This window comes from Camelus dromedarius, chromosome 12 (genome assembly GCF_036321535.1).
Source record: "Camelus dromedarius isolate mCamDro1 chromosome 12, mCamDro1.pat, whole genome shotgun sequence".
NCBI lineage: Eukaryota > Metazoa > Chordata > Mammalia > Artiodactyla > Camelidae > Camelus > Camelus dromedarius.
In genome coordinates, this window is record NC_087447.1 from 11,899,655 (window position 1) to 11,912,051 (window position 12,397).

The 12,397-nt window shown below is 51.1% G+C and overlaps 2 protein-coding genes across 5 annotated transcripts; one reads left to right on the plus strand and one right to left on the minus strand.

Moving 5' to 3' along the window:
- Positions 1-442: 442 nt before the first annotated feature.
- On the minus strand, positions 443-3,478 carry CLP1 (cleavage factor polyribonucleotide kinase subunit 1). 2 transcript variants are annotated; one of them, XM_064492315.1, is made up of 3 exons: positions 3,444-3,478; positions 1,978-2,605; positions 443-1,561 (listed from the first exon to the last, which is right to left on the minus strand). In XM_064492315.1, exons 2-3 carry the CDS (start codon positions 2,581-2,583, stop codon positions 890-892), a joined length of 1,278 nt encoding a protein of 425 aa, XP_064348385.1. In that variant the 5' UTR covers positions 2,584-2,605; positions 3,444-3,478; the 3' UTR covers positions 443-889. The 2 variants fall into 2 exon arrangements, with proteins under 2 accessions (XP_064348385.1, XP_010992638.1); XM_010994336.3 differs by having other exon boundaries at positions 3,368-3,469.
- A 3,347-nt stretch (positions 3,479-6,825) lies between these two features.
- YPEL4 (yippee like 4) lies at positions 6,826-11,693 on the plus strand. Of its 3 annotated transcripts, XM_064492316.1 has the most exons (6): positions 6,826-7,082; positions 7,680-7,747; positions 9,457-9,781; positions 9,965-10,008; positions 10,330-10,438; positions 10,706-11,693. In XM_064492316.1, exons 3-6 carry the CDS (start codon positions 9,641-9,643, stop codon positions 10,793-10,795), a joined length of 384 nt encoding a protein of 127 aa, XP_064348386.1. In that variant the 5' UTR covers positions 6,826-7,082; positions 7,680-7,747; positions 9,457-9,640; the 3' UTR covers positions 10,796-11,693. The 3 variants fall into 3 exon arrangements, with proteins under 3 accessions (XP_064348386.1, XP_010992641.1, XP_064348387.1); XM_010994339.3 differs by lacking the exon at positions 7,680-7,747; XM_064492317.1 differs by lacking the exons at positions 6,826-7,082; positions 7,680-7,747 and adding an exon at positions 7,761-9,367.
- Positions 11,694-12,397: the final 704 nt, after the last annotated feature.

The following is a 12,397-nucleotide window of genomic DNA, read 5'->3' on the forward strand; positions in this document are numbered from 1 at the left end:
ATGGATGAAGGGCATCAGATACTTATTCAATGACACAAGTCCAAACTAGAAACACCAATCATTTGCAAGAGATTGGGCTCTCCCAGTTTATCGCCTGAAAGCTCCATTTACATTTTGACTTAGGGTCTGGTTCCAGTCAAACAGACAACAGGAAAGATAGCTGTAGCAGAGAGAACATGAGCTATCTCTGGAAAATATCAGATCTGAAATCTCACCCCAAGTTCATTACCACCTCTTTAGTTCCTCACAGTAAGAGCGTCCCTGACAATAGATTTAGCATCTATTTATCTAAATGCAGAGGAAAGGGGAAATATCATAATAAGAATTCACCTGCTGAGCTCACAGGTGGGCTCTAGGTATTCAGCACTAAATCATTCCAATAATGTTTCTATAATGCTTGGGAGGGGTACGAAATTTTAAAAAATTATACCAACTTCTATGATATGGCAAAACAGATTTATTAAAATAGTTAACCAAATACGAACTTTATTGGAAGGAGTCCTTCGAAATCACTGTTTTATCCTGGACAAACAAGGTAACGAGTACTATATACAGAATATAAAGCAGTAATAAAAAAAAAAAATCCCTCCTAAAAATTAGTCCACATAGTCACACAGTGAAAGAAATGGGATTTTTCCAGAACTCAGAGAATTCAAAGTGGCACCTTAGGTGATTTAAGAAACCAATTATATTCTTATGGTTTTCCTTTTGGTTCAAGAGTAGATGACTCAGTTTACCACCATCTGTTTTAAGAGGTAGAACATACGCTTTCTACTAGTCCATTTACTGGTCGGCCTGGCCCCCAGACATTCTCATACCTCAGCCCATCTGCCTTCGGTGAGGGCCGGAAGATCCCCATGCCCCAAGCAGCAAGGCTTTCTGCTGATCTCTACTTTAGGTCCATGAAGCGGATATCCATGATGAGAAGGAAATTCTTAGGCAGTGGGCGGGGGGCTGGAGAGAGAACAGTAAACACCTGATGCTCCAGGTCCACACTGGTCACCACGATGAAGCCAGCCACACTTGTCTCAGAAAGGTTCTCCTCTGTGCCCTCAGCAGTGCTCACGCTCAGGAGGTGGTGCACCATATCTCGGCCAGGGGTGACAGGAACTAGCTTGAGCTGATTGTCCTCCTGAGACATGCCCAAAGGCAAACAGGAGTCTGGGATGGTGGGTGCCCCAACTTTGTAGATTTTCACATCTGAAAATTTGACATTGAAAGCATGGGGATAGAAACAGCCCCGGAAGCCATAGAAATACTCACGGATCCGCTCATCCCTACATTCCCGCCGGAAGTCCTTGGAGCGCTCAACCACACCCCCAGATTTAGGGAGTAGCACAGTGCGTACAAAGTGTGGCAGGTCCCGTTTCAGTTCATTGTACAGTCGCTCCTGATCCAGAACCACAACTACATCCACCTCAAAGGCTGAGGCTGCATGCACCAGGGCCTGGTAACCAGAGCCCTTGACCCAGCCACAGGTGTTAATGACACAGCCACTCACAGAGGCCCTTCGGTTCACTTCGCACCTTTGGTTGAACACATCTGCTAAACGAGACGTAATCTGCAAAAGAAAAGATCAAGGTGAGGGGAAAAAAACACAAAAACAAACTCACAGCTATTTAATCTCTCTTAAGAATAAACAGTATTAAGTATAAGAAAAAGGGCATTCTTAATGGCTGTGGTTTTGACCTCATGAATTTTGGGGGGAGGGTAATTTGGTTTATTTCATTTTTCTTTATTGGAGGTACTGGGGACAGGACCTCATGCATGCTAGGTATGTGTTCTACCACTTGAGCTATATCCTCCCCGTAATTTTTATTTTATGTTTAACAATCTGAGGCTGACTTATTTTTGTAACCATCTTTTCCAAAAGAAATCATGTGGCAATGACACCAGCTGAGAGGGAGCAAAGTCCTGCACAGCTTCCAACCCTGATAGCAGCCCTTCCCTCCACCCCACCACGGTCCCAGCTCTGACCTTATTATAAAGCTTGATGTTGGTGCCAGGAGTGGTGGAGCCAAAATGATATACCAGAGGGGCCTGGATAGAGAATCCCTCTTCAACATCTGCTGGCCGCTCAATGTAGAGGGCCCCCATGGTACCAGGGATGGACACAGAGCCCTGGCCCACATCCAGTTCCACGTAAGTGGGCCGGCGGCCCAAACGCACTGCGTAGTTGAGCAGCAGACGGCACACTGTGGACTTGCCCACATCAGTGGGGCCCACAACCATCACCCGGGGGCCTCGCTCTTCTTCCTTCTCCGCCTGCCTCCGCATCTGTTCCAAGGCTGTATGAGTGTTGAGATAAAGCAACATAGGGGTGTCCTTGGAGACATAAGCAACCTCAGTGCGGCCACTGAGCTGTAGAGAACAGCCATGCCAAGTGAAAACAGCCACCTTGGCACCAGCATCAAAGGTGAATTTCTTGTTTCGGGTCAGCTCTGTGCCAAAGATTTCCGCCATGCCAGCCAGCAGCTCCAACTGAACTGTCTGAGAGGCCTCCACCTCAAAGCGAAGTTCTGTTTCTCGCTCAAGTTCAAATTTAGTTGTTGGCTTCTTGTCATCATTGGCCTCCTCTCCCATCTTTTCTGTGTAGATGCTGTGCCTAGAACACAAATAACAGAGCTAAACCTAAGTTAGGACTCAGTTTAAAATCCTCCAGTGGCTGTTTCTCCTAACCTTGCTTTACTTTTCGCCTTATCTCTGATCACCATCTAAGTTTGTTTATTGTCTGTCTACCCTAGAATGTAAGGATTGGGCATTTTTGTTTGCTGCTGTAACTCTCATACCTAGAATAGGAGTTGACAACCCAAAGGCACCTCTATAAACACACCGAGTGAATAAATGATTCAGATATAAAAAGAAAACTATGTCTACAGGTTGACAGAAGACTTGATTACATCCCCTTCATCGCTCCCTTCATCACTCTATTGGGATACTCCAGACTTAAAAAGGCAACAGATGCCCCCTCCCTAACCATCTTAGTCAACAAAAAAGGGCATCAGCAATCGGATGCAAAGCAGAGAATACCGGGCTCGGACTCAGAAAACAGCATTAAGATCCCGCTCAACAACTACCAGTAGTGTCTTTAGACAAATGAACCAATTAACTTCTCTGAACCTTTTCCTCAGCTGTCAACTGGCGGCACTTAAACTTCCACACACAAAGTGGTGTTCTGGGGATTAAAGGGATTGCCGGGGAGGAAAAATAAAATTACTTCGTGAACTAGAAAACGCCGAGGAACAGCGAAGAATTATCTCGGATCCCGGACCGCAGCTCTGGGTCCAGCATTTATCCCAGCCTCCCCAGACACCGAAATCTGCCCAGGATCCCAAGAAGGCGACGGTTCCTGAGCTTATGATCTTACCTGTACAGCCACGAGCCCAAACCCGTAAACCAAAGAACCCTAGATAGCACCTAAACCCAACCGTAGCCTTGCTCACCAGGACCCACACCGGAAACGTCTGCGGCTCCGCACTTGCGCATTGGAGGAGACGCGGCCGCGCGATGCACCCTGGGATATGTAGTTGTGCTTGAACAGCCGCGAGCGGTCGAGCTCGCGCAGCCGCTCGGCCTTCTGGGACTTGTAGTTAAAGGATTGTTTTTATCGTGACGTCAAAGGTAGGCGTGGCGTCGCCCGTCATTGTTTGCCAAGCCGGCAAGAGCGAAGCTGAAGGAGTGGCGGTTACGCCCCCGCGGGGACGGGCGGAGGGGGCCAACGGTCGCTGAAGCGCGGCGGTTGCGAACTCTCGGACCTCTGCTCCAGCTCACCTGCCACCCTGGAAAGGGCAGGGCGGCGGGAAGGAAAGGGAGCTCTCTACCTTGGTCCCACGATCGCCTAGAAGCGGGGAAATTAGCAGGAAATACGAGGAAACCTAGGGGAAAGTGGAGGAAAACAGCCAATCAGAGACTACTGGACTGTCATCCCCTACCTGCCACAGTTCTTGGCCCCTATAGAGCATTCAAAAAGAATTTTTTTTAATGAAAGAATAAAAGCCCAAGAATTTCTTCCAGTTTCTCTGTAAATCAGTCATTACCCCACATCCTCTCTCTGTTGAGCGGGGACTATTGTTGGGGACTCATTTCCCTCTCTAAAGCCCTGACAGTTATACAACGTCAATCGTTTACCCCAACGAGCAACAGGTTGGGCCAGGTCTATACTATCCTGATTAGCTTGGACTTTGGAATCTTGTATTCTTTGCTATGCTACTTACTTGCTGTGTGAGTTCGGGCAAATCACAGGCTTAAACTCTTTGAGACCCAGTTTCTTGACTATAAAATAGGGATTACAACAGTACTTAACCTCTTAAAGTTGCTTTGAAGACTGATGCATGTAAAGTCCTAAGCACAATGCCTGTAGCATAGAAAGTGATGTTAGTTCTTAAGTTTTTATTATAGGTCGAGGAGGAGGAGCTATAACAATGCCATCCACTTGTAGAGTAGTTGACATTTTGCAAAGCCCTTTCAGGCATCTTCTTGCAAAGCCACCCTGTAAAGTCAGCTTTATTATTTTCAATTTCAGATAAGGAAGGAGACAAAGATAGGTGAAGGGGCTTGCCCAAGTTGGGATTCAAACCCAGGATTTTGGAGTATGATTTCGGTTATAATAACAGCAAACATTTACATAGTGCTAGATGCCACATAGTGTTCTGTGGGCTTTACAGGTGTAAATTCATTTAATCCTCACAAGAATCCTGTGAAGTACACACTATAAATGTCATCTTCACTTTGCAGATGAGTACTTTTTTCAGTCCAGCTTACATGGCTAATCCGGGTTGAAAAGCCTGAGAAGATTTTCTGGGTTGCCTTTTTCCTGCTGGTCCTACCTTAGCATTCATTTTCTAAGAGTGCCAGCCTCATTTCTCACTCGTCACAGTTCTCTTTTTGATGGTTTGCTTTACTTATTTAATTCATTCATCATGCAAGTATTCGTTCTCCAATTAATTATTAGGTATCCCCTAATCTTCCACCATTCTTCAAAAATTCAGGTCTAGGCTTCCATTTGCAAAATTCCCTCCCTGAGTGAGCTCATCCTTTCCTGTTTCCATGCAGTCTATCTGCCAGATCTGTGTCTTCGCCTCCACACTCTCTCCCTTGAGGCAATTTCTCCCAATTATCTGAAGGTCATCTTTATTTGGATATTGTGGAGCCATCTCAAGCTGAATTTAGGGAGAAGAAACCCCTCCCCTCCTTTACTGCTCTCCATTTTGCTTCTTAAACACAGAGTCAGGGCACATTTAGAGCATCTGTGCTTGCCTACACTCTCTTTTCTCACTTTCAATCTTTCACCAAGTCCTCCTGTCATCTCCACCCCACCCCCAAATAATACTGTCCTCATATGTCTTTTTCATTCTTCTCTCCAGCTAAATTCTTGATCATTTTCTTCCTGAGTGAATTTAAATTAACTGGTATCCCTCTTTGCATCTAAACTTCCAATCCACGCCCTAAAAAACTACTCACAGTCCTTTTTCCCACTTCCCACTCTTTCCCTCAACAAATTCCTCCTCCGCTTAACATTTTCTTTTTCATCTGCTGCCCAGATAAGAACATTTCCCTTTTCTTTCTTTACTCTGTTCTCCTTCTCAATCCCAAACCTCTGGTAACATCACTCAAGATACCCACACTGTGTTTACCTTAAACCCCAGAATCTTCCCTTTAAATATTCAGAATTTCTTTCACTATTTCATACCCAGCAAGCACTGCCTCCCATTCACCTCATTTCCCTATCTTAACTTTTCCTGTGAAAAGAAAAATAAACCACCCACAGGCACTTCTTTCCAAAAGCCCCTCTCTTTGTGCCACTTTAATTTCTGAATGTTAGCCTTAGCTAGCAATCGAGGTTTTTATCTCTCTATGTTTAGGAGTATTAAGTTGAGGACACTGTTTTGAAACGACAGTAACTACTAAGTGTCTATCACGTGCCAGCCATTTTTTAGGTTTTTCGGTGGTATTTTACCTTACTTCATATCCCCATGAGGTAAATACTATCAGCTTCGTTTAGCAGAAGAGGAAAACTGAGCCACAAAGATGATCAGTAGCTCACCAGTGGTTTCTGGTAAGTGTATTGGCAGAGCTGGGATTCCAACTCAGGTTTGCTCTGAGAGCAAAACCAGACACTTGGACCACGTCTGAAGATGCAATTCAACTGCTGTTTTGTTGAGCATCTTCTGTATGCAAAGATCTGCGCTAGGCATTGCAGTCCTGGGATGCAGAGAGGAGTTTCTCAGAGGACCTGCCTCCTAGAAAGTTTATAGCCCAGTGGAGAACCTTATGTAATGTGGATGTCTCCACTGATGAAGCACAAGTAATTTGGAGGTAGCTGATAAGAGGTACCTGCCTGTGAGATGTCATATTTGGTCTATGACTCTTTTGGAGGTATTAAGCTGAGGTTTTGAGGCTTGCAGGTGCCTAGTACAAGCTTGGGGGCACTCTATGTCATATGTGACAATCAGGGCCGGTATCAGGGCTGAAATGGGAAACGTATCATCTTGAACATGTGTGCACGCGCCTGACTCTGCATGCATCTCTCACCATCAGCCGCCTGTCTTGCCACCGCCTTTCCTCCAGCCCTGCCACTTGTACTCCATCCTTGCCCAGCCCTGTCCTTTCCGCAGGTTCTTGCTGTCTCCTTGGCCACACTGCCTTCCTCCTCAGCAGCCAAACTCGCCTCTCGCCCCCATCCCTCCCGCCAGACCCTCTGCTCCGCGAACCCCTCTGCATTCCTCCCTTAGCCCCATCCCTCAATGCCTGCCCCCTCCCTTCCTCCCGACCCGCCTCCTGTGTCTCCCAGCCCTGCTCTGACGTGGGAGGTGAGGGGGGTGGGGGATGGATGACTCACAGTGTTATGATGCAGTTCCACAACACACAGCTACATTCACCCACAGACCGAGGTACAGACGAGAGACAACCTCTGGCCCCCCAGCAGCTGGCCAGCTTTGCAGCCCCAGTCTTGAGCCCCTAACTACCCTCCCCCGCCCCCATCCCCTTCCCAATTGAAGGAGCGGAAGGAGAAGAGAGAAGAGTGAGCAGAGAGATTGAGAGAGAGAGAGAGATAGACGGAGATCTCTGGAGCAGACCTCAAGGTGAGGGGGCAGCCCTTCTCCAAATGAATCTTTTTCCCTTTGCAAATTCCCTCCTCCTGCTGCGTGTTGCTTTCTCCCCTTTGCAAAAGCATTATTCATCCACCCTTTGTCCTCCCTTCCCCCTCCCCGCTGCCTCCGCTCCTCTCTCAGCTCCTCCATCCTTCTCCAAGCTCTGACGGTTCCCGCACTTATTTCCCGGCAACTTTGGCTGCAGCATCAGGCATCACTGTTTATTGTTTTGCTGCTGGTGCAGACCCCCTGAGCCCGCCCGGGGAGCTGGCTGCGCTGCTAATTATTTGGACCATACCATACCGAGAATGCCAGCCCGGGGGGGTGCCAAAGCCTCAGAGCAGATGAGAAAATCCATTGTGAGCAGGTGTCCCCCTCCCTTTCCCCCCCACCCCGAGAGGCACGGGATTCGCACCTGGTTCTTGGAGCCTCCGCCTCGGCGCCTCTGCTGTCAGCGCTGGTTTGGTTGCTCAGCATCCCCCTCCCCCAGCCCTCCCTCTCCCCCCCCCCCACAGTCCAGCCCCGACGCACTTGGGGGAACATCCTCTCCCCAGCACTCAGCTTGCCTTTGTTTTTTTTTTTTCCCAGTCATTTGCCCAACTGGCTTCTCCCGGTAATCTGAGATGGGGGAAGAAGTGGCCCCTACTCCCCCTCTTGTGAGTGATCCTCTGGCCTTCTGTGCAGCCGTTCCTTGGCCTGATGGGGAAGCAGGGGAGAGAGAGGGAGGGAGGCGTGCCGGAGGCTGGGAAGGAGTCTGAGAGCAAGGACCTGGCCCCTTCCTGGGGCCCCTCGAAGGTGTGCTAGGTGGAGCGCGTCAGAGGGGAACTTGCAGGCAAAGTTGAAGGCAGACCTGAGAAGTGGAGGCTGAACAGTGTTCTGCTGGTGAGAAGGGCTGTTTCCTGCGGCCAGAGCCCAATGTCACCCTGAACTCAGCCCAAGGTGTCTTCCTGGGCCCCAGCAGGGGGAGAGGACCTGAAACTGAAGATGGTCTCTGTCGAGGGGTTTTTGTAGAGACTGCCTGGTGGCCCCAGGGAACACTGAAACAGCTGGAGTGCTAGCGGCCACCGCAGAGGACAGGACGAGTGATCCTTTTTGCCCTGGCTGCTCAGGGCCACGCTGACTCTGCTCTGCCTAGTGGCCTAGCGTTGCCAGAGCACCCAGCTGGCATCTCTGAACCAGACTTGGGCTAAACCACCCATGATGGGCAAGGACCCACGAAGAAGGCAGGACCTCACTTGCTTATCAGAGCCAACAGAGGACACCTCCCTCCTTATCATCTGCCACCAGCATCCCCAGCCACTTTGGGGTTGGAGTCTGGGCAACTGCCTCAAGATTCTTAACCAGATCCCAGCAGTTATTTTATCTTGGGTCACCCATAGAGTCACTGCTGTCCATCCCTGCCCCTGGGAGAAGGTGGGAAGACACATCCTCTGCCTTGTGCCCCGAAGCACAGGATTTGAAAACAAGAGTCCCCTCTTCTGCTGCCCTTCTTAGATGTTGTTCCCACACACACAACTCAGCCCAGGAGCGCTGGCCTTCCTGACACAGTCCCAGGTTCCCACTGGTTCCTGCTGTCAGACTCAACCGGAGGGAAGATAGTTTCTCTCCTAGGCTGGAGGCCCGAGTCTTTAACTGAGAGCCAAAGCAACAATTACAGAGGGCAGCAGAGAGAGTCCACGGGCTCAGGGGCTGAGAGGACGGCCAGGTGCCGCATCTGAGCCAGAATGAGTGGCCCAAGGGGCAGGACTGGGCAGCAGCCATGTCTGAGGTCTTGGTACCAGAGGAGACATCCGTCAAGTTCTAGTTCCCAGAGTGCAGGACTCAGCCCCAGGAGAGGGCTGAAGCAGAGTGTGTGCACCTGCCCGCTCCCCTCCCCTTTCTCACCACGCCCCTCCCTCCCACACAAACAGTCTGGTGGACCAATTACATTGCAAATGGAGGCTGCAAGGAAGAAAACCCTCCAGACATCCCCAACTTTTACAAAGTGCTGAGCCCCAGAGCCTACCCGTGCACGTGGGACGCAAATCTTCACAAAAGAACTGAAAATCCAGTTAAGAGCACTTGCAAAGGACGTTGCTCCCATGGCAGCGCTTGTGCCAGCGGGCTGCTCTCAGTGGAAAATGGTAGAGACTGCTCCCGCCCCAGGAGGGAGAGACATCACCTCCAGGGCTAGAGGCCTGGGACCTCTAGAGCAGATGGCAACCCAGAGGACAGGGAGACCCAATGCAACTGGACACTGAGGAGGGTCGATGGTGATGGGGGAAGTAGGGGTACAGGTGGGCAGGGCCCCATCTTCTCCGTTCCCCCCAGGTAGGGGCTCCTCACAAGGACAGGGCTCTCCTGATGCACCTTCCCCTCTTCCCAGGTGACTTCCATTTCTATCTGGTTCACGTCTGGGGGGGCCCTGGCCGGGCAGCCCCCCCACATTTCTCCTGCCCTGAAACACGGCTCTAGCCAACCTGCTCCGCTGCTTCACCTGCGACCGTCTGTGTGGGGGCTGCACGGCGCCAGCCCCTCCCGCCCGCCAGGGCATCGTTCTCCAGCCAGTCATGCCCAGCTGCGACCCGGGCCCGAGCCCTGCCTGCCTCCCCGCCAAGACGTTCCGCAGCTACCTGCCCCGCTGCCACCGCACCTACAGCTGCGTCCACTGCCGCGCACACCTGGCCAAACACGATGAGCTTATTTCCAAGGTACGCAGTGGTGGTGAGGGGGCTGCCACTCCCTTCCTCTCCCACCAGGTTTGTCCGAACATCACCCAGGGGTGCAGCAGCGAAGCCCATCCTCCCGCCTCCACGTCCCGGGGGGATTCCAGCCCAGGGCGACCCTGGGGCCAAGGGCTGCCCATAGTCACCGTCTGTCCTATGTCTCCACAGTCCTTCCAAGGGAGCCATGGCCGAGCCTACCTGTTTAACTCCGTGTAAGTCTACCTCTCTCCTTGTGCACGTGCAAATAATTTTCCTCTGTGGAGAAAGGGAGTGAGCTGTCAGAGGTGGCCCTGCACCTTCTGCTTTTACCTCTCCTTTTGCAAAGGGGTTCAGAAACTCAGTCTTTTCTGGAATCACTGCACTGGAGAAGGAAGGCCCAGGAGCTAGACTTAAGGGGGTGGATTGCTGAAGGCGGGGGCCTCCAGTTGGGCGGGTTAAGCTCTCTCCGGATGGAAGTTCCTTTGGGCTGTTTGAGGGCTGGACTGACAGGGTGACCCCACCGGGTGCTGGGTCCTTCCTGTTTCCCGAGACAGGGTCAACGTGGGTTGTGGGCCAGCGGAACAGCGCCTCCTGCTCACGGGGCTCCACTCGGTAGCTGATATTTTCTGCGAGAGCTGCAAAACCACACTGGGCTGGAAATATGTAAGTACCTGGGGGGAGGGCCACCCTCTCAGGTGGACGGTCTCTGTGGCCCTCCACACCCCAGCGGCCACCTGTCAGGTCTTTGCTTTGTCCAGAGGGCAGAGGGAGCTGGTAGTTGGGTTGGACTGAGTGGCGGCGGGGGGGGGGGGGGCAGTGCTGGGGGCAGGGGGGGATGAGGAGTGCTGGGGGCAGAGGTAACACAGGTGGCAGTAGGAGGACTTGGAAGGAAATGGCTTTGTCCTACATTCAGTGCTCTCCCTCCACCAGGAACAAGCTTTTGAGACGAGCCAGAAGTACAAGGAAGGGAAGTACATCATTGAAATGTCACACATGGTGAAGGACAACGGCTGGGACTGAGGGGCTCAGGCAGGCTGTGCCGTTCCTCCGCATGCCCCACCCTCCCCACACCTGTCCCCTGGCCCTGCCAAGCAGTCCATACCAGCATGAGTACTGCCCCACCCCTGGGGGGAACCCGGCTCCCACCAACCCCTCCCCCGCCTCCACCTCATCACTCCCAGACCCCTTTGGAACAGGGGTCTGGGGTACCCCAGGGGTGTTGAAGGCTCAGGAGTGGGCAGCAGTCAGGGAGAGACAGACTTTGGGAAAGGGATGGTTGTGGGTCCTTCTAGCCCTAAGTTCCTGAAAATTGCAGGGATGGCAGGGCACAGACTCAGGCAGAGAGGACCATGGGAGGAATCAGTGTTTGAACTATGAGTGAACAGAGGAGAAACCTTGAGTTATGGGGCTGGTAGATCCCAGGCCACAGAAAAGCAGATGAGAAAAGGCTCAAGTTGGAGTGAAATTTTGGCCTCAGACACCAGAGTCCCTGAGGGTGAAGTTTCCCACCCCCATTTGTAGGAAAAAGGATTTGGGTCGGGGTGGGTGGAAGAAAAAAGTCCCAAATCCCAGGCCCTGGGAAATAAAAGAATCACAGGGGTTTCCATTTCACTCCACTTGTTAGTTTATCTTGGCACTAAAGAGGCACTTTCGAGTAACTGACCTTTGCCATTGGGTGGGGTGGGGAGAGCTGCCCCTGGGACAGACCCCACCCCCAGCTGGCAGTTTCCAGAAAAAGCAGTCTTTGTGGGCATTCTCCGAGGCCCAGCCACTGCTCCCTGGTACCCAGTCCCTGGGAGGGAAGGTGGGAAATTAGTACTATGGGGCCAGGCTTCCTCATGGCTGCCACCAGCGAACGAAACTTTTGTATGATACATAAAGTGTTTGGGTCTATTTTTAATAAAAAGGGGAAAAGCAACCGTGAGGCACTGTCCTCTGACTTTTCTTCCTCCTGCAGGTGCCATATGCTATCCAGTCACACTCCCCCACCCCGAGCCTGTCCCTTCATACCACTAGGGGGCAGCAATGGCTTTGCCTATGGCAAGATACCAGGGGATGGAGATTAAGGTGAGGTTTTGCTTAGTAACAGCTGGCTTCTTTGAGTGGTATTCCAGCTGAAGCACCCCGAACAGCTCATGTCTTTTGGAGCCCTTACAGTGAATCTGTTTTTTCCTGGATTGGGCATCTGGAAGAGGTTCATCCAAAAACAAGGATTTTCCTGGGTCCCCTTGCCTTTCAGCCTGGTTCCGGAATGTTTTGGTCAACTCATGGTTACACTTAAGGCTTTAAGGAAAATCGATCAGCCAAGGTGCTGGCCTGGCAGTTGATACAAAGTGGAACAAAATAGCTCAAAATCGCAGCATCAGTGCAACCATGTGACCCAAGTGCTATTTTTGGCAGTGATGTGAAATTCCTATTGTTGTGGGGTCACCAACAACTGCGGGGAGGATTGTATGCATCGTAAGTCATTTTTTGTAAACTAGTTTGTCATTTCCAGATTCATTCATTGATACTGCAAATATTTGTAGAGCACCTTTTACTTACCAGGCAGTGTTCAGCACTGGGGATGCAGTGGAGAACACAGCAGCCCTGGCCTGGCTTCATGGAGCTTTTCGTCTAGTG

Bases quoted from the DNA above. Each gene is read 5' to 3' on its own strand.
- CLP1 (XM_064492315.1), bottom strand. From the start codon at position 2,583: ATGGGAGAGGAGGCCAATGATGACAAGAAGCCAACAACTAAATTTGAA. The intron at 1,562-1,977 runs GTCAGAGCTGGG...TTTCTTTTGCAG, and splicing joins ACATCAAGCTTTATAATAAG to ATTACGTCTCGTTTAGCAGA.
- YPEL4 (XM_064492316.1), top strand. From the start codon at position 9,641: ATGCCCAGCTGCGACCCGGGCCCGAGCCCTGCCTGCCTCCCCGCCAAG. The intron at 9,782-9,964 runs GTACGCAGTGGT...ATGTCTCCACAG, and splicing joins ACGATGAGCTTATTTCCAAG to TCCTTCCAAGGGAGCCATGG. The intron at 10,439-10,705 runs GTAAGTACCTGG...TCCCTCCACCAG, and splicing joins CCACACTGGGCTGGAAATAT to GAACAAGCTTTTGAGACGAG.